This window comes from Clytia hemisphaerica, unplaced genomic scaffold (assembly GCF_902728285.1).
Source record: "Clytia hemisphaerica strain Z4C2 unplaced genomic scaffold, Clytia hemisphaerica genome assembly, whole genome shotgun sequence".
Lineage (NCBI taxonomy): Eukaryota > Metazoa > Cnidaria > Hydrozoa > Leptothecata > Clytiidae > Clytia > Clytia hemisphaerica.
Window position 1 is genome coordinate 313,806 of NW_027103372.1, and position 21,133 is coordinate 334,938.

Genomic DNA, 21,133 nt, shown 5'->3' on the forward strand with positions numbered 1-21,133 from the left:
CTATTCATATATTTATTATTTCATCAATTTCATTCGAATAATTTACACTGGTTTGAAAAATCATTACACTAATCACAAAAAGCAATATACCAAAGTGAAAAACAAACAAACAAAAAACTAGGTATGTAGGTTTTATAAGAATAAAATGAAAATTTGTAGCTAGATGCTCGTTTTGGGGCCAAAAGATTTGGACAAGTAAGATTAAGAAAAAAATCAAGAACTAATCGAATTAGTTTCAACAAAGTTACTACCTACCGTCAACTGCTCTAACACTTGGGACTATCTGACAAAACATGGGACGGCAATTCGGCCACCATTTCACCGAACCTCCGAAGTCATTTGATTTGAGTTAATGAACGGCGTATTAAAAAATACACAATTTCTCTTTCGCACCGAGTATCCTTTTAAATCAAAATATGAAAAAAAATCCGTAGTGGAACACACGCGAGTGTCTGTGCACTCTAAGAGGAACGAAGAAGTATGATTGATAAACTTGGTGGAGTTATCAAAACAAATTTGTTGTCAAAGAGATTCAATAGTATTGACAGGCCAGATATCAGCCAGTCCCATGTTTCGACCAATCGTCCCAAGTTAGAGCAGTTGACGGTATTTATTTCGAGCGGGCTCATTTCTTGCTAAACAAAGACCTTTAATTGGACAGTATCACAGATATGGAATATAGTATCATATTTTCATAAGTTGAAAATTACAGTATATTCTTCTTAAAAAGTAAATTGTAATATCAAAATATCTGACAGATTTATCTTATATTCACATGTTAAAAATTCATTTTCAAGATAAGAAGAAACTGAAAAGTATGATACGCAAATGAAGTCAATTCTTCCCTCGAGTTCTGCTTGTTATGATTTCAATATCTAATCGCACGATGAGTTATTTTTTCTTCTTTAGCGCGCCTTCAAAGAGAGCAATTAATCGTTAATTGTATCCTGTAGAGAGCAATTAATCGTTAATCACACTCTTCACTGACGCGCCAATGTTTACAAAATTGATTTTAATGTTTTTTCTTACATTTTTTATCGAACGTTTTAATTACATTCGAAATTCATTTTTTGAGAAAGAAAATCTTTAAGCAAACAATGAAAGAAAAACATAAAGAGAAGAGAAAAATGTAAAACTTTCAGTGTAATTTATTTTCCTGACGGGGAAAAAGTAGTGAAAAAATTGTGCAATTAGCTCGTAATCACATAATAACTGGTACAATTCGAAAATTGCACTCGTGATTTTTTTTGTTTCAAATTTTCCTCGTCCTTTCGGACTCGGAAAATTAATAACAAAAAAATCACTCGTGCAATTATTCTCGAATTGCACTCGTTATCATGTAATCACATATACAAATCTAATCTAAGTCTCGATAAAAAATCAGCGTCGCTATAAAACGGTAATGACACTCACCTGTTTTACATAACATAAATCTATTGTTTTTATTTTGAAAGTAAGGATAAAATTGAAATATCTAGAAAAATCGTTCTTTTATATGTACAACTATTAAAATTGCCTACACATTACAATTAAGAGTCACAAGTTTGTCTGATAAGACAGTGTTTATCGCATAATGTCACTGATGATGAATCTCTTAACAATACACAATATACCAGGTACACAAACTAGTGGCTATAGGATTGCAATATAACATTTGTATCTCTACAAGAAACTCTCACCAGGTTCCTCATACATGTCACTTGATCCGAAGCTCAACCACCGCATTAAAACCATCAAATCCATCAATAGGATCTTCACGTAATTTGATGTTATAAAATAACACAAGCTTTAGAGTTCGACTGGTTTGTTGGTTCCTCTCCTTCTTTGTCCTTGTCATCTGGATCCGTTTTCTCCGATTTCTTGTCTTTTGAATCCGAGACTGGTTCCGGTTTCTTTTTGTTACGTCTGAAGAAGCCGAACTGAAATTACAAGAAATGGAAAGGTTTTGAGAAGTGCGTTAGACTTAAGTTTACCCAACCTCAAATTTTTATAATCTCTTTTCGTTTCAAATTTACACTTACAAACTATACTACACTAGAGTAACTTAACAACCGCATTAAGAATACCCCCTCTCTAAAATTAATCACCACTGTGACAGGAGTTCAGTATGAAGCTTTAACAAAACAGAATGTGAGAAATAGAGAACCACAGCTATAACCTTGAATACGATATAAACAACTTACAAATCCTCCTTTTTTCGGTTCTTCTTTCGTTTCTTCGTCAGGTTTTTCTTTCTCCTCATCCTCATCTTCTTCTTCTTCTTCTTCTTCTTCTTCTTCTTCTTCTTCTTCTTCTTCTTCTTCTTCTTCTTCTTCTTCTCCATCTACGTTTTTCTTTTTCTTCTTCTTATCTTTGGAATTCTTCTTCCCCTTACCTGTCGTCTCTTTGTCTTTCTTTGCTTTGCTTCTCTTGTTCTTCTTTCCATCCACTTCGTCAAGATCTTCATCTTCATCTTCATCTTCATCTTCATCTTCATCCTCGTCCTTATTTAGGAAAGAAATACTATTGCACAGTGTTGCAAGCAATAACAAAAGAAAAAGGCTTTCCTTACCGAGTGACAGAGGATTTGACCAAAAATGAAAGACAGATAATTAAAGAATGGTGTAAGAAGCCGAAAAAATGAATGCTAAAATCAAGGAAGACAACACAGAATGGAAAGTCCGGGGGAGCCAACGAAAAAAACTCTATTTCAAAAAGATCATTGTAAAAAGTACGAGCGGTTTATAGAGGCCCATGTGTCTTCACGGTGGCCTGCAAACCTGTAAATCTTTATTAATATTATTATACTATAGTAAGTGGGCATTCTCTAAGACCCGTTACAACAATTTATGAATTTATGGTGTCGAATTCTGGCCTATTCATAATATGAACCATTGCAATGTCATACGAACCCAACATGTGATTGGTTGAAAGTAATATATTGACTGATTTTACGTCACTTATAACCAATTAGCTGTTGGGTCCGTGATGCAAGATATTTGCAACGATTCATATCACGAATTCAAAAGAAAAATGTATTTGAGACTTTTATTGAGAGGGGCTCCGCGAGCTATGCCAGGAATTTTTTTATGGCCAAAGGCCTCACGTTATAGGTAAGCAGTAAGAGAAAAAATGGGTGAAAAGTTGAATTCGTCACAAATAATTGATACCATGGGATAGAGCATGGAATTCTGAGCAAAAAAGTACATTACGAATGTCTCTTACTAAAAAATACAAAGAAATACATCCATTTAGACCTGAAATTCATGCCAGTTTTATCATCAGTTTTTTTAGTACGGTTGATGTCAAATTTCGTCTAAACTGCCCTTGAATGGACAGGATTTTATGTTGGGCCATAAAAAGTTTTACGAAGCCTAACTATGCGACCATAAGTTAACGAATCCCTTTAAAGGAGTCTCTTTAACTTGAATCTCCTCAATTTGAAATATTACACGTTTTTTTTAAGAAACACACTTTTATGTAATGTAACATGAGGCTCAGAATGCCTAAAAACTAAGAAACATCTAAGAAACATGTTGAGGCTGATTAGCCAAAAATTAAATTGAAATTCAAAATCAAGTTGACCGCTATCAAACGTCGTTTGGTTAGATATTCCCACTTGTAAATAAAGTTTTGTTCGTTAGTTAGTTGATGCATTAGTATTCAGGGCTTACTTCATACTGTTTGTAAATAAAAGTTATCTTTAAAGTTCTATTTCAATGATCTTAAGTTATCAAAAATAGAAAAAAAAAATTTTTCCGGCCGGCCGCATGAGAGCTTTTTTCCTTCACCCGCATTCCTTGTCAAAAAGTTTAGAAACATGTAAGAAACATTTAAGGCTCAAAAGGCCGATTTCTTAAAAAACATTGAGGCTGCTTGGTAAAACTAGTTTAAAAAAAACAACAAAAAAACGTGTAGTTCCCCGTGCGAGTTATGGAATCTAATTGATCAGACCCGGACGATGAATAAATTCAAAGGATTTGTCCATCCCGTTTAGGGTGGCTCGGAGAAAGAAAAACAATGGAATAAAGTTTCTCAAACCCAAACCTCTTCGTCTTCTTCTTCATCATCTTCCTCAGTTTTCTTCTTTTTGTCTTTCTTTTTACCTGAAGAAGAGAAGAAACAGAAATTCTGCATTCAATGATTCCAGACAAACTTCAGATGCACAAACAACCCTTAAATTTGAAAACCCATTGGCAACACATTTGTGAAATTAAAAATGCAATGATGATTCTGAATGATGTAATGCTTATAAAGAGAACTGAGATCCTTACCGTCTTTAGTGTTATTTTTCTTCTTGGAAGATTTTTCGTCAACTTTTTTCTTTTTGGATTTTGTTTTTGTATCCTCTTCTTCTTCGTCATCCTAAGATTTTTCAAGTTGTAATTTAAAGATAAATGATAATGGAAACAAACTTTTTTTTTTGTTTTGCTCTTGATTCATCGACACCGCAACAAAGAAAAACAACGTTGTTATTCGATCTACAAATAGACAGGCAGACAGAAGGATATGAAGAAAGCAATTCAGAAATGTTACTGAATGCCAAAAGCCACCTTTCAAAAAGAAAATGTTTAACAACTTAACCAAAATCTAGCTATACAAAGACAGAACAAAAGAAAATGTTCTTACTTCATCATCTTCATCCTCATCTTCAGTTTCTTCCTCATCTTCTTCGTCCTATACAAAGAAAAACATCAATAATTATCTGATATTCCGATGGCGTATTGGCGGCCGCCCACGCTAAAGCTCTAAAGGAGCGGACCAATATACCATCGGAGACCTATAGTAGTCATCGTTTGATGTACCGCATCACAGTCGTGTCTAGCCGTCCTTACACTTTTTGCTTGACTATCGGTTGCACCCGACTGAATTTAGCATGAAAATCTCTGCTGCCTGCGAGAAGGCTTGAGAAATATTCAAACCTTCGATTGTTGGCTGTTTTTGGTTTATTTTGGTGGATTTATTGAAACTTGACAGTTTCATTACTTTTTCAGTATTATATTTAGTACCTAGTGTAATTTCTTAGTAAGTGCACCAAGTTAAAAATGCTTGACATTGCATGATTATTATCTTTTGTTATTTATTTGTTTTTGGTGGTTGACTGGTTATATTTTCAAAGGCCAAATCAAAGAAAGCATATCAGGTATGTTTTGTTTAGTTTTACCAATAATTTTTATGCTGGAATTTTAAACTGCTGCATTCCAATTTAGACCTTTAGAGCCTGTCGACCGCCCTCCATCATGCAGAGCAGCAGCGGACCGCCCAACCCCAACCGACATCAACAAACTTGTTGATCATGACCTGTGTGTTGTTTATTTAGAAAAGCCAGAATCCTCCTTTACCAATAACAAAGTTGGAGGGAGGTTCCCATATATTGTATCAGTCTCTTGGGGAAAAAGCTTTTATTTTTTGGTAATAGGACCATCTTTGCCTGTTTCGCCAAACTCTATTTTTAGAGGCTGACATGCATATTTCAGGTAGTGAAAGATCTAGTGCAGGTGTAATTTTCATTTGGTGTGTTGAGGCAAGCTTAGTGATTTTGGAAATAGCAAAAAGTTCACATATTGCTGTATAAATTGGACTAGATTGAGGGAAATTTGGCTCATGGCCACTCTCTTCTAATTGTTTGGTTCGTGACATTGCTTGTTTACTTTTTTTAGGCAGTAAAAGATCTTGAATAGGTGAAATTGTCATTCGATGTGAGGAGACAAACTTATTTATTCTAGTAGCAGCAAAGAATTCGCATTTTATTGCTATAAATTGAACTGTAATTGGGTTTGGGTTTAGAGCCACTCTCAATAAATTTTTAGTTCCCGTCCTGCTTTGTTTACATTTTTCAGTTCGGAGCACTATTTAGAAATCGCACGGGAAATTTTTTTTGCATGTGTACTCTTTGTTCGGGGCACTAGTAACTTTTTACCGTCCCCAGACTCTTTCTAAATTTTACGAACACGGTCAGGAGAAATTCCGTAATCCAAAGGTTCCAGATGTTTATAATTTTCCCGACCTTCAGAGCTTTAGCGTGTCGGAAGAAAATTTCTACATCGAGTACCAGATAACATCAATAAGAACTGTTGCAGAATGGTGAAAACAAAAGAATTCCCTATCTTCGCTTCATAAGCACATTATAATATATATAAATATCGCAATAAAAGTAAGGATTCATCATCTCCCATAGGGAAAACTTCCCGATCGTTACCACCCTTAATAATTTAATATGCGAGACTGAAAATGAACTAAATAAAAAAATTAATTTAGTTAGAATTTCCCCTTGAAAAGCGATATGACACTGAAATCCGTTTGAAAGTAAGTTAGTTTAATTAAGATCAGGTGGAGGCTTAAATTGCACAGTCTCGGCCATTTTCGTGTAAATTTGTTCTCGCGAGAAACTTAAAATCCGAATTTTGGCCCAAACCCCCAGGAGAATGAAAGAAATTGGGCGAAATTTTGTCCACGCGACAATTTTTTCTCAATTCACGATTAAAGTCCACGCAAACATTAATCCACTTAAGGTACCTCTTCCTCGTCATCATCATCATCATTGTCATCTTCTTCTTCTTGAACTTTCTTCAGCGTTGTTTTCTTCACTTGTATTTCTTTCACTTTCCCTACACTTTTTCCTTTATTTTTCGTTTCGTCGTCCTTCTTCTTACTCTTCTGATGCAGCAACATCTCCTCCTCTTCGCCGCTCTCCTCACTCTCCTCTTCACCGCTCTCATAATCACTGACGTCATCATCTTTTAAAGACGGGGGTAGAGGTCTTTTCTTTATAGCAGGGAGTTTATCATTTTTCTTCGTACTTCTATTCTTACTCGCTTTCGAGTTTTCCTCAAACTCACTTTCATCATCATCCTCGTCATCGTCGAAACTCTCATTATCGAGAGATTTCGATTTTTTCGAATTTTTAACGGATGCTTTACTCGAAGGTTGTTTGGAAGAATTTTCGTCACTTTCCTCCTCTTCACTGTCCTCAAAACTCTTCCCTTTCCTTTGTTTCAAAGATTTTAGTTTACTAGTCCGTTCTTTTTTATGCTTATTTACATTTTCCTCGACACTATCATATTCACTATCCTCCTCTTCAGAAAGGTCCTTTTTACGATTCTTTTGGTTGTTTTTACGAACTAATTCCTCGTTATTGCTATTCAAGTCCTCCCGTTTCGGAGGTTCAACTTTTTTACGAGGCGGTGGAGCGTTACGCGAAAAACTGATTTCAGCAACAAGTCTTTTATTCTGTTTCATTTGCACATCGTTCGTAGGTTCAGAGCTTTTTTCGTTGTTCAACGGTTTTAAGTTTCTTTTTGCAGGTATTGGCGCTCCATTATCCAAATTTCGTCTTGCAGGCTAAGATGAGAAAGAAAAATTAAATTCAAAGTACCGAGTGTTTCAAAAAAAAGATAACTGGCCTGAAATTGAAAATGTGACGTAGCCTTTTCTACTTATGCTAAGGTCTTCAAACTTCGCATGGATAATCAGTAGTAACCTAGGCTAGTTTTTTTTAAACGGTACAAAAAAAATGTATTCAATACAGACTTCCTTACAACAGTATCATCAATAGGCAACTTTGGTTTAATCAAAATAAGACCATCTGATATGGTTGTTTGGTTTTCGTTAGAAAGTAGAAAGAGAAAATAATGGGTAATTACCACAGGTGGCATATCCTGACCCTCTTTGTTTGGTCCTGAAAATGTCAAAAATAATAAAAATAATAATAATTGTTACACGCTTTTTTTAACGCACGCATAAGATTGGTATTTCTCATTACATCATGGTTAAAAATATACCTTTTGGTGGAAAATCATTCTAAAATAATATTCTTACGGTATTCTTAGGTTATGATCGAAATGTGATTATTTAAAGATGACATTTTTAGGCTCTTTTGCCGAATTCCATGTTGGTGATATTCTTAGCATGTTCTTAAAATTTGTTGGCCAATTTCATCATAGATAATCTTATAAGTGTTAAGGACTGAAATAAAAACAGTGATATTTCGTTGTTGAATTAGGTTATGTTTAAATACCTGATTTTAGCAAAAAAAATAATCATATATTAAATGTTTGTTGACTTACTTGGAGACATTCCCGGAATCTTTGGTAATCGACTTTTATCCAGCGAGGAAGGTAGTTGTGGAACAGTTTTACTTAATTGTGCCATGTTCATCGAATTGTTTAGTGATTGGTTTAAATTCAATGATTGGTTCAAACCCTGAAATGATAATTAGAAAATTTGTGGAAAAGGCTCATGTGATGAAAATGATAAAGATAAAAAAAGAGCGTTCAGTTTGATAAGCTTCAATGAAAAAAGAACGTTCAATTGAATAAACTTAAAAGTCATCGAAAGCTTCGGCTTGATTCCATCCCGTCGGACTATCATCTTTTTGATTGACTGACCCAGAACCAAGTTAGGAGAAAATTAGAATAAAAGGACAGCAAAGTTACTAAGAATAAATCCGATTTCACAAAACTCGGGAATAAATTTCAAAAAAATGAAAACATGTCTTACTCCTTCTTCGTCTTTCATTCTTCTTTTATCTCTTTTAGAGACGGTCGGGAATGTCATAGCACCTGGTTTCAATGTCATATTCGCATCTTGTATACTACGTCTCGAGACCATCGAACTAGCTAAGGAGTCAGTCTCATCTTCTCCTTCATCTTCATCAGCATTTTCCCTACGTACAGCACTCACTAACATGTGACATCCCCCACAAGAGACTTGAGTGACGTGGAAACCTTTGAAGCGTGTAATGAGAGTCGGTTTGAAGAGATTGGAAAAGCACTCGTCCCCTTGACCGAGCTTTCCGTGACGACCGTCACCGAACGTAAATATCTTTCCACTCTCTAAAAGGTAAAGCAAAAGCACCACGTCAAAATATTACTTAAAGTGTGTTTAAAAAAGAGAGATCGTCCGATGAACAATGAAATGGAGCTCAAAGATTCCATTTATTGTCCTTAACGGTGTAACTTCTAACCTTAACCGGCTAATTGTTCTTAAAGCCATAATATTCAAGGTTTTAATCTTCAAGTCCTGTTCGAAAACAATAGAACTTCAATGTGACACGTGTGATATAAGAGTGTCTGATATCTCATCTTTAGACTATATTAGTTACTTTAGGCGTACAAACTTTCGCGAGGACGAGAAATCGCGAAATTCACGACATTTACTTTCGCGAATTTAACAGAAAAATATTTTTCGCGAGCATAAACTTTCACGAATCAAGACGTAAAATTGAGAATTTTCACAGGAAAAAATGGCTTAGAGAGGGAAAAATACTTCTTGGATTGGCTTGAAACATTTTGTCCGTCTTTTAGCAGGCTAAAAAGTGCCATAAAAGTTACATTTTATTCAAAGTTTTAAGTTTTACAGATTTTCTATTTTGTCAAGAATTTTTCGCGAGCATAAACTTTCGCGAATGGCCCTTCCTAGAATTTTTAAAGACATTTACTTTCGCGAAAAGGGCCAAAATTCGCGAAAATCGCGAAAGATTCTGCTCGCGAAAGTTTGTACGCGTAAGTAGGTCTAATGAGCCAAGTTTCGTTGTTCTTATTGCATTTTCCATGACATTGAAGAAATCGCGAAAATAAATCCAGAATGGGATATAAACAAAATGAATTTCGACCTGATACGACAGCCGTGTGACTTTCACCACACGAAATTTCAACAATCTTTTGATCGACCAACAACTCGATACATTTGGGTGTGGCCACTTCCTGAACAAATGTACCATGGCCTAACTGACCATGACTCCCATCACCTGGAAATTACAAATTAGTGAGTAAACGACACCTGAAAGCTACTACAACTTGATGATCATAAATTCAATGTGAGACTTCATGCTGTATGAAGCACTTTGGATGAAAGCGTTATACCAGAGATACTCGGATACTGGGTTCACTCGGTAATAAAGGAAAATTCTTAAGAAAAGCCAATAGAAATGCAGGTCACAAGACAAGAGAAATCTCCATGGGTAAAAGATCAAACAATGTACCATACCCCAAGAAAAACATTTGCCTTTCTGTGTGATGGCTACAGTATGTCTTGCACCACAGGCTACTTTGATATACCCATCACCATGTGCTTTCTCTACAGCCTGTGGGAGCCTGGTGTTTGATAACTGATTTTCTTTCAAGCCTAGTTTCCCAGTCTCATCTTCTCCAAATGTGTAAAGCATACCATTCCCTAAAATTGAATTAAATATTAGCAATGGTTAAACTTAGATTAGTTTTGAGTTAACTTCTCTGATTTCATCTTATCAAATAAATACAGTTGACGCTCTCTTATTCGATCTTCAAGGAGAATTGGATTTTCATCGAATAAGAGAGCTTATCGAATAAGGGAGCGTCGTTTATGAGAGTTTCATGTTGACAGGGAATTTACATTTCATCGAATAAGGAAGCCTATCGAATAGTAGAACGTCGAATTAAAGAGCGTCAACTGTAGTTGAAATTTGAAAATCTAGTCCATCATAGACTAGATGCTATTGTCCTATTGCCATTGTCCATTGGTTGTAATAAAACAGACTGAAAAATTTATATCCATCTCAAATAGAATCTTTACTTTGTTAACAATTCGTTTAGCACCCATTTATGCTATGTTTAAAAAATATACATCGTTGGAAAGATATGATAGAAGAGAATTGTCTAATAGGTTGAAATTTGAAAAAAATATCGAAAATTGAAAAAGAAAAATGACGATGAAAAAAATACAGAATGCTCCACTGGTTTAAAAAACAAGGCAAGGCACTTCTTAGAATAATTTGAAACTCGTTTACTTCAAATTTAACATAATCTTTCTTAAATAAAATGTTACAGCCCTGTGAAACAAGTCTATTTTGGCTATTTTTGGTCATTTTTTGGCCGTTTTAGACATCAAATTAATTGTAACAATAGCTTTATCCAATACGGATAAAAGTTTAGAATTTTTTTTAACCAAGTACGACTTTCACCTGTAACAAAAGCTGTGTGATAATATCCACATGAAATGGAGACAATCTTTTGGTCCCATTCGATTTCTGTTGGTATGGAAATTTCATCTTCTTCACCACAACCACATTGCCCCTCTGTATTCAACCCCCAAGTGTACGCTTTCCCTGAAACTAAAGATCAGAATAAACTCTACTGTATCTTAATTATTATCAATTATTTTCATTAGGAATACCAATTTAATATTTTGTTGGGAGAGAATAACTTTAGAAAAAATGTACATTAGCACTGATTAGAAGAATGTCGAAGACGTCGATGACGAGGTGCAGTAAGGGCCTGTGTCAGAAGGGGATGATATTATAAATAGTTGAATTATTGCATTTTTTGACCTTAAGGCAGCGTCTTCACCCTTTTTACTCAACTTTGGTGGATTAAACTATGTTTAAAAGATGATTTTGCTCAACTTCCAAAATTTCGTGAAAAAATCGATTTGATTCACAAGCTAGGACATTCATACAAAATTAGTTTATCTTGACTTTATTTACCATTTCAAAATGTTTTGAGATTACAGCCCTAATTGGTATGAGTTCAAATTTGAGCAGTGGTTGGTTATCTGTTGTCTGTCGCCTGTTATCTGGCGGATAAGGTAGTTGTGTTCCATAAATTTCTTGACCTAATCAGAGGTATCTTTTAGTCAGTAAATTCTGGCTCAGTAATACATTGAAAGGGGAATAGAGTTTTATATAAGAAACAAAAGTGTCAAAATATGTTCACTTCAATATCAAAATTACCTCAATAGTTTTTTTTCCGAAAGCAAAAAAGAAAATCTCAAAAGTTTGTACAATATAAAGGAATAAAATTTCACAGTTCAAGATGATTTTTTTGCAAAAAGTTCTTTTTTGAAAATCAAAGGCGAAAACTTTACAATATCAATATCATAGGTTCAAAAATGTTCATCATATTATGATGATAAAAGAACTGGCCATTTCAAAATTGAAAGAGTCTATAATAGAGAGGTATGACAGCCTGGGGGTTTGAAAGAAGTCCAGGGAGGTACGCTTTTTAACTCTTTGATGTGCAATTAAAAAAGTTTGAATTAAAGAGAAAGGAGTTATCAAAAACCTGTCAGAGCAGCAGAATGATTTGCTCCACAAGAGATTTCTTTCAATTTGACTGATTCTAATTCTTCAACTTGTTTGGGTGAAGTCTCATTCTAAAAAGAAAATTAAAAAGAAATATGTGAATACTCCCAATATCACTATACTTACAACAATCTACATGATGTATATGTTTCCTAAAAGTTAAAAAGCATTCTCTCGAGTGGGCAAACAAAATAAAAAAGAAAATGCTCACCCGAGCTTACAAAAGAATAATCCTCCCTGCGACTTGAAAAAAGAAATTACTTACATTTCGGTCACCGTGTCCAAGTTGGCCATCTTCGTTTCCACCCAAACTAAAAAGTTTCCCTGATTCTAAGAGAAATTTAAAAGTACACAGTAAAGCAACTAAGTTTGAGACAAGTACCAAAAACATAAAACACCTAGATTATTGATTGTCTCATATTATGTGTTTGAACCTGGTTTGAATTATACATCCAATGGCTTAAAAGGTACAATCAAGGCTAAGCTTAGTTAATGTTGATATTTGAGGCTAAATTTGAATTTTAATTGAAGACGTTTACAATAATTTTTCACTCACGAGTATAAAGCAAAGTGTGACTTCTTCCACATGATACTGATAAACATTTCTCTGGCTTCAAAACTAAAAAAATGACAATCAAATTTTATTTTAATAAAATCATAAAAATAATAATTCGTCCAAAAAGCCTCAAACATCATGAAAAGCATACCTTAAGGGAAGAAATTTTGGCGGGAACTGACGGGAACTTAATTTGGCAGATTTTAGGAGGAAAATAAGTTCCTACCATATTTATTTTTTTCTGTCATCTGCCAAATGAAATTCCCGCCAAATTTAAATTGCTCTATTTACTCCCCCAAATGTGTGCTATTCCAGGCTTTAAAGCAGGTTTTTCCTTTTTTAATGGCGTTTTTTGGACAAAAATATCCTTCATCCGCCAAATTAAATTCCTGCCAAATTTAATTTTTCAAGTTAACTGCCAAATTAAATTCCCTCTAAAAAAACTTTTTCGGCCACCCGCCAAATTAAATTCTCGCCAAAATTTCTTCCTTTAAGGTACTGATCTTTACAATAAGATCTGGAAATCCACCCAAGTGATGTGTTTCCATGCATGAAAAATCGGTTTACCTTTGATAAAAGATGGTTTATTGCTTGCCTTAGTGTGTCCTAACCCCAATTGTCCCCACTCATTATTTCCAAATACATAAACTCTGCCACGTTCTACAAAGAAAAGAAAGTTTTGTTTTAATTTAAAATTAAATTCAAATTCACCAACATATAATATTATCTACTATAAGTAATTCTTACCACTGCACAAATATCTTTTCAAAATAAACATTTAGGGATTTCCAAAAATCCTTAGCGAGTAACAACAACCTTTTGTACCTCAAAATCAAAAAAGTAAGCTGTTTAAGGTAAGTATGTGTCCACCTTTCTTGACACATTCTCTTTAATTGATCATATCTTTAGAACAACAATTTACAAGCAATATACAATCACCTTTGACACCATAAATGCCCCTTATTTTTCAAAAAATCTGAACGGAACCCCGCATGTTATCCATTTAAACCCTATTAGCCCCAGGGGGGGGGGTAGAATCTACCACGCTGGAGTTCTTTTGTTTATATCTCGGAGAAAAATTTTTCAAACGACTTGAAACTTTCTGACTTTTAATAAAATCTTATTAAGAGTACTTGTACAAAATTTTAGGGTCATAGGTTGTCCAGATCAGGTTTTATGACTTTATTGTGAAACATGACATAAAACCCAGCTAAAATCCTTAAAACTCAAAATTTTAAAGTGCTGATAACTTCTAAACTATTTATTCAATCATTTTCAAATTTTGACACGTGTTAGGCATTGATAATACAAATTTAAAAAATCTAAAGAAAATTTTTGAAAATGATGACGTCATCATTTATGACGTCATCAAATTTTGAAAATTTTACTCATCTTCAGCATAGATTTTAAGAAATATTGGAAATTGCAAAACCGGCAATTATGTTAAAGAACAGTCTTTTACCTTTCAGAATCTTCAAACAGAATCGAAATATCTTTATTGGTTCGTCTGTAATAGACATTTTTGTAAACCATATATTTGGGCTTTTTTCCGACAGGTGGAAATTTTGTGATGACGTCATCAGTTTTTGAATGACGTCATCAATTTTTTTTTCTTCCTGGAAAATTGTATCATGATGGAGAACATCTGTACCAAATTTCATGGCCGTAGCTCTTCTAGATCGAAAATAATCGAGGGTGGTAGATTCTACCCCCCCTGGGGATACAATTAAGTCAAAAAAGCTTGGGGCTAATAGGGTTTAAAGATAGAAAAGTTTAAAAGCAAATAAAATCACTCCAAATTTAGGCAGTTGTTTAGTTCTTTTCAAAACTGTCTATACAGTGTGGAGTGCGAAATGTACATAAATCATAAGGAGAAATTTTATAAATAAAGATAGTGCTGGACTCACCTGTAACAACAGCAGAATGTTGGTCACCACATGCTATCTTTACACACTTATCATTCTTTATCCAAAATTTGTTTGCTAAATTATCAGCAAACCGACTTCTACCAAATGTAAATACTGCACCAGTTTCTAAAAAAATAATTTTTTTCAATGGTAATGCCATCTAACTGTGAATTAACGAGACAACGGTTAGTTACCTGGAGACAAAATTATCCTGTATATATTATATTTGTCAAAAGGAAGGCAAGTAATGGATGTATGCTGTAGTAATTTGTTATTAAATAGACCGTCACGTTTGCCCAAAGGTCTAATATTGGGCATTTTCATCTTCAAATTGAAGTATTCTAACTCAGGAATTCTGTTGCAGCAAGTCGTCTGATCACCAAGAACCAATCCTCTTTTTGCTTCCAACTTGCAAATTAATTTGATGAGGTGAAATACCTGCTGCAAACGTTTTTCAATAACTATACTAATACATGCAAAAAAAATTAACCCATGTAAAAAAATTGACTAACATGAAAAATTGACCAACGCAAAAAATTTGACCCACAAAAAAAATTGACCCGCACAAAAGATTTTTTGACCCATGCAACCCACGTACACCCTCTTTACACACACAATTTAGCAAACTTGCCAATTGAATTGTTAATCAATCGATTATATCTGTGAATAATCAAACACTTGATAAGTGTGAGTATTCAATTATCATTATTATTCCTTTATTTTCCTTTCTGGAACTTTTGCAAAGAAATGGAAAAATAAGAAAGTTTATTTTTTACTGCTCTATTGACATAGTGAATTCTTCTATGTGGCATTTTTTTGCAATCTTAAAAAAACTTAGTAATCTTTTCGACAAAGTTTGACAGCAAAATTTTTTTTAACAAATTCAATTAAAATCTACGTTTGACAAAGTTGAAAACAAGAAAGGTTTGACAAAGTCGGCAAAAACTTCTTTCAACAAAGTTCAACGACAAAAACGTTCAACAAATGAAAATTCGACAAAAATTCTGTTTGGCCAAGTTCGACAGCTTCAACAGAAATTCTGCTAATAAATTTGAAATCAAAAATATCAAATTATTATATAATATGGAAATCCATGAATATCATTGAGCTTTGTTTTTTTTATATACTAAAAAGCATTTTCGTTGAGTTCTATGAATATATATACCTTATTTAAAGACGGGGTGAATTGGAAAGATTTAGAATGATTTTAAAATAAATAATCTTCCAAATGGAACCTATCGTGTAAATAAAATGTAGGACTCTACAAGTGGGGTCTAATTCGCGAGTGTTTCTACGAGGAACTTCAATTGAATACAAGACAATCGCTTTAACTAGTTTTGGGATGAATTGGTTAGCACTTGACAGGGCGCCATTCGTATAATAAACAAACACTCTCTTTATATTTGTGGTGAAGAAATACAATATCATGTTGTGTACAATAACATTATTCAAAAGTTAAGTTTTGCCAATTTGAATAATTTATGAGATGGAGCGTATGGGTAGCATGGGTGTATCATTAATAACAAGTGATACTTTTATGGACCTACCTGGTTATGCATTTAACACATATAAAATTGATTTACGTGAGCGTGACCATTAAACAATCATTCAGAACACAAATAGTGACGATCTATTAAAATTAGTCGTTTGTTTCTTATTAAAAAAACGTCATTTCATACTCCTGAAATATTAACTTAATGAGCAAAAAAACATCTATCTCATAAAAAAATTGAGTAATTTAACCAAGAACATTGATGTATGCTTATTAATAGTGATTCTTACAGATAAACATGCGTTTTTTGAGCCAACAAAATTTTTTTGCAAAAATTTGCTTAAGCCATCTTTTACCTACTTTCATGCAAGAAATCAGAAAAAATTAACGACCTAATTTTTCACAAAGTCCAAAAAACCAGTTTTTTAGCCGTTTTTTGGCCCAAATTTGCCCCAAAATTTTTTTTTTGAAAATCGGGCTCCGTCACATTCGAGGGTTTATAGTTATGCATCTTTGTGCAAAAAATCAGAAAAAACTAACGAGCCAATCATGAGGAAAGCTAATAACGAACGAACAAACGAACGAACGAACGAACGAACGAACGAACGAACGAACAGACGAACGAACGAACGAACAGACGAACGAACGGACAAAGGTTAATTTATAGGACCTCCACCGGGTTAGGTCCAATAAAAGCTATTATTAAACTATTATATTTTAAGGTCTATTTTGATTTGTAAAAAAGTTCGATTAAGTTCGATTTCTTTAGTCGAACTTAATCGAACTTTATATATTTTGAAGAATTTAAGAGTATTTGATTAAAGTAGGGACCTTTTCTACCTGTTGAGAGTATGTTCATTTGAAAGAGCTTCAAAAAAGAAAAAAAATGAGGGGTCATTAACATCAAAATTGGTCAAGCCGTTTGTGAGATATAAAAATTTTTATCTCATGAAAATACCACTTTTATTAAGAACAATTTTTGAAGGTTTTTGAAAAAATCATAGTTTTAAAACAAAAAATCTGTGTGTTATGTCAAAAAACACACTTTTATTAATTTAATTTTATTTCTATTAATGCTGCAGCATTGAAACTTGGTAGGAAGGTTCCTGAGATAAAGTTTTTATTTATTTATTTTTTTCTCAAAATTATGCATTTTACAGACCAGAATGGTGAGATTGAAAAATGGAGCAACACGGATGGAGAGCATATTTCTACAAGCCATCGTGGATGTTTCAATTTTGTAAACAAAACTTTGCGATTTCTCAAAAATCTTGCTAACCTCTAACTTTTGAGCTTAAAAAGCCAGCAGAGTGCCAATGAATATAACATATTTCTTTTTCTTATCTTGTGAAAAAAAGGTTGAAATTTCATAACATCTTTGTCTTAATGCCGGGGAGTAAACCTAAGATCCTTAAAAAGGACTTTTTCCAAGAAAGAATTGAATAACTTTTTGTACTTTTCTTTTGGATAGGCAAGACGTAAAGCCAGACGGTGTCAATCAAACAACTTCGAACAAAAATCGCAATCGAACCAATCGAACGTAATCGAACGCGATCGAATAATTGTGATTTGCTTATCGAATCCCAATCGAACGGCCAATTTCCGGGTAATATTCGATTGTGTTCGATTGCGTTCGAATAAGGTTAGATTGGTTCGATTAACAGTTGACTATGTTCTATTGGTTCGATTACAATTATGTTTGATGAGTTTGATTGCGATTAAATTAAATTGGATCACTCTGTTAGAGCTTTTTAGCGTGGGCGGCCGAGCGCTTATTAAGTATTGTACGAAAGCGAATAATATCTAAATCAATCGAACATAATCGAATACAATTGAACGTGATCGAAGCAATCGAACGGCAAATCCTGGGTAATATTCGATTGCGATTCGATTGCGATTCGATTGCGTTCGACAATCGAATTGCAATTATTCGTTATGGCCAAACTCTTACTCGACGGGCGGTCGACGGTAAGGCAAGGGGAATTTGATGTTCTGTTTACCGTCAACTGCCAGCATCCTGTGCCAAGCTATCCAAAACACTCAAAGTGAATAAAAAATAACATCTTCGCTAACAAAATGTGCGCCTCAAGTAAAAAAATGGTTCCAATCACGTCCGCGAATGGGGCAGGTATTTTTTTAAGCAGTGGGCGGCTAAAAGGGTGTTGTAGAAATTCGCGTTTTAGAGACGCGTCTCGAACACGTTTGAATTTTCGCGCATGTCATTTTGATTCCGAAAGTGAAAGCAGCTCGATTTCACGGTGGAATTCAACTTCGTTGGAGATGGGAAGCACCAGGTAGGAATAATGAATAATGAATAATGAAATTTTGCCGCATCAAATATTTTTTGCAACGCGACGGTAAACAGAACATTAAATTCCCCTCGCCTAAACAGAACATAAAATTCCCCTCTCGGCCTCGCCTTCTTAGGACCATTCACGGACAGTCAGGCACATCCTGGCAAATGAACGGGGTATTTTTCACTTGCGACCATTGGCAAATGAACGGGGTCGAAAATGAAAGTGACGTAATAGCGCCGAATACCCAGTTTAATTGAACCGGGTTGGAAATATTTTGCTTCATTTCAAAGAACTGCATAGATGAAATTTTTTTTTCCATGGGTCAATTTTGTCTTTGAAGATTGAAGAAACTTTTAACGAAAAAATAAAGTTCCCAGTTTTCTTCCTTTTATTTTTTCCCTTTTTCAGTTTGAAGTTCATTTTTATTCATTTTCACGCTTTTAGCCTGAGACGTCCTATCTCATTTACACTGGGTGGCGAATACCCCATGCAAATGCTCACCCGGTTCATTTGCCAGGATGTCCAGACGATGCCAATCGAACGAATCGAACGCCGAATCAATTGAACGCAATCGAACGCAATCGAATGATTGAAATTCGATTGCTGAACGTAATCGAATGCCAATTGAATATTACCGCAATTTTCTCAATTGATTCGATTGCGTTCGATTAGTGCCTGGATTCGATTGATTCGATTGTGTTCGACTAACGTTCGGTTGGCTTATATTATGCATTCGACTGGTTCGACTAATTGATTCTGTTGGTTAACGTTGATTCTCGTTCAACATTTGAAGAGTTAAACGAGATGATATAAATCATCTTAGCCTGGATTCTAGAAAATGCAGGTCATGCAGGCCCACATGTTTACTGCAGGTTGTGTGTCAAAGCCCGTTCGTTGCGTTGATTTACCTATTGTATCGATACTTAACCTCCCTAATAAGACCAGACCCCCGCGCTCGATAGGATCGATCATCGGAACGGCTCGATGACGGATCGATATGTGATCGATGGATTACTTATCGATCCGGATAGGAGATCGATAGAGGATCGATACTCAAGATTTTTTTAAGCTTATGATTAGTTATCGATCTATCATCGATCTATCATCGATCTTTTATCGATCTTATCAACCCTATCGACTCTTTCTAAAAATCGAGCTCTAATAATAATAATAATCGATCTTTCTTGCTAACGATTATCTATCGACACCTATCGATTACCTATCGACGCCTATCGATTACCTATCGACACCTATCGATTACCTATCGACACCTATCGATACCTATCGATTACCTATCGACACCTCTATCGATCCAATCAAAATATCAACCGTTTTTATATTGATTAATCGATCTAATGGCGTCAAACCGGATTTACTTATCGGTACTTATCTGGCACCCGATGTAGAAATTTTCTTCCGACACGCTAAGAAAGCTCTGGGAAAAGGTCGGGGAAACTTTCAACATCTGCTGGAAGGTTTAGATTACGGAATTTCACCTGAGCCCTAGCTCGATTTATAATCGATTTATAATCGATGCATACTCGATTAATGATCGATGACGAATCGATTAATGATCGATGACGAATCGATTAACGATCGATGACGAATCGATTAACGATCGATGACGAATCGATTAACGATCGATGACGAATCGATATACTCGATTGAAATACTAGCTCGATAATGGATCAACGAAGGATCGATACTCAAGACTTTTTAATGGCTGAATCTTCCATCGATCTCCTATCCGGATCGATAAGTAATCCATCGATCACATATCGATCCGTCATCGAGCCGTTCCGATGATCGATCCTATCGAGCGCGGGGGTCTGGATAAGAGGCGCTCGAAATTGAAAGGAATATTGAGGTAAATTGGAATCTAATTAAATCGACCACCTGTCAAACGTAATATCAATCGAACCTAATCGAACATCAATCGAAATGACAATCGAATATCAATCGAACGTAATCGAATATCAATCGAACGTAATCGAAATATCAATCGAACGTAATCGAATTTTACCCAGAATTTGATGTTTGATTGATATTCGATTGTGTTCGGCAATCGAATCGCAATCATTCGATTGCGTTCGATTGGAATTTTCGTTCGATTCTGTTCGATTGACATCGACATCGTCTGGGGATGTGCCTGACTGACGGAAAGAAAGAACCCAATCAGGCTATCACAGTAACCGCAATCAAAGGGTAGATTCAATATTTTCCCTACTTGTGATTTGCAAATGACCATTGCCTATGCTATGACTAATATGAATAAAACTTTTTAGGGAAAGAAAGACAAAAGAAATGAAAAATTAGCATGTTGTCGAAAGTACTTGAAAAAAAAAAATAGTGCATTAAAAATAGAAACCTGGTATTAAATGATCATTATCCTCTGGAGCAGCCATTTTCAATTAATGAATTCATTGTCAGTTTCCCTTCACAACAAACATCTTTCAAAACACACAGTATTCATTCCAGCTTAAAGAAGTCATATTTTCGTTGTTGTGATTTGTTTCTAGTGAAGCTTCGTAGGTAACATCCGTTAAACGCATTCTTTAATTCTAAGAAAATCTACAGACCTAAGTCTTATCCTTATTATCAACAAGTTCAGCATTCATCCTAGCCAGATATTTCGGTCCTGATTTTAAAGGCTTCAAGCTCAAAGTGATTTTAAGCGATGACAAAATATTTATCGAATCAATTTTGTAATGGTCCGAATGATGCTCAGCTACCACATCAAAGTTTTTTTCTTATAGCTAAATGGCAAATTTGACATCTTTTAGTTTTTAGATAAAGCTATTTGAGTTGTCTTTACTTATATTTCAGTACATTTCGTAATTTTGG

The 21,133-nt window shown here is 34.6% G+C and overlaps 1 protein-coding gene across 1 annotated transcript; it reads right to left on the minus strand.

Annotated features, from left to right (window-relative positions):
- Positions 1–1,685: 1,685 nt before the first annotated feature.
- On the minus strand, positions 1,686–21,011 carry LOC136823359 (X-linked retinitis pigmentosa GTPase regulator-like). Its single transcript, XM_067079533.1, has 18 exons — positions 20,658–21,011; positions 14,501–14,626; positions 13,161–13,253; positions 12,594–12,656; positions 12,303–12,367; positions 12,018–12,108; positions 10,919–11,068; positions 9,967–10,152; positions 9,593–9,727; positions 8,479–8,813; positions 8,046–8,181; positions 7,623–7,657; positions 6,496–7,320; positions 4,609–4,656; positions 4,254–4,344; positions 4,027–4,085; positions 2,184–2,483; positions 1,686–1,919 (listed from the first exon to the last, which is right to left on the minus strand). The coding sequence occupies exons 1-18, from the start codon at positions 20,692–20,694 to the stop codon at positions 1,770–1,772; spliced, it is 2,925 nt and encodes a 974-aa protein (XP_066935634.1). The 5' UTR covers positions 20,695–21,011; the 3' UTR covers positions 1,686–1,769.
- Between the last annotated feature and the right edge of the window lie 122 nt (positions 21,012–21,133).

Bases quoted from the DNA above. Each gene is read 5' to 3' on its own strand.
- LOC136823359 (XM_067079533.1), bottom strand. From the start codon at position 20,694: ATGGCTGCTCCAGAGGATAATGATCATTTAATACCAG. The intron at 8,182-8,478 runs GTAAGACATGTT...TTATCATTTCAG, and splicing joins GAATGAAAGACGAAGAAGGA to GGTTTGAACCAATCATTGAA. The intron at 1,920-2,183 runs GTAAGTTGTTTA...TTGTAATTTCAG, and splicing joins AACCGAAAAAAGGAGGATTT to TTCGGCTTCTTCAGACGTAA.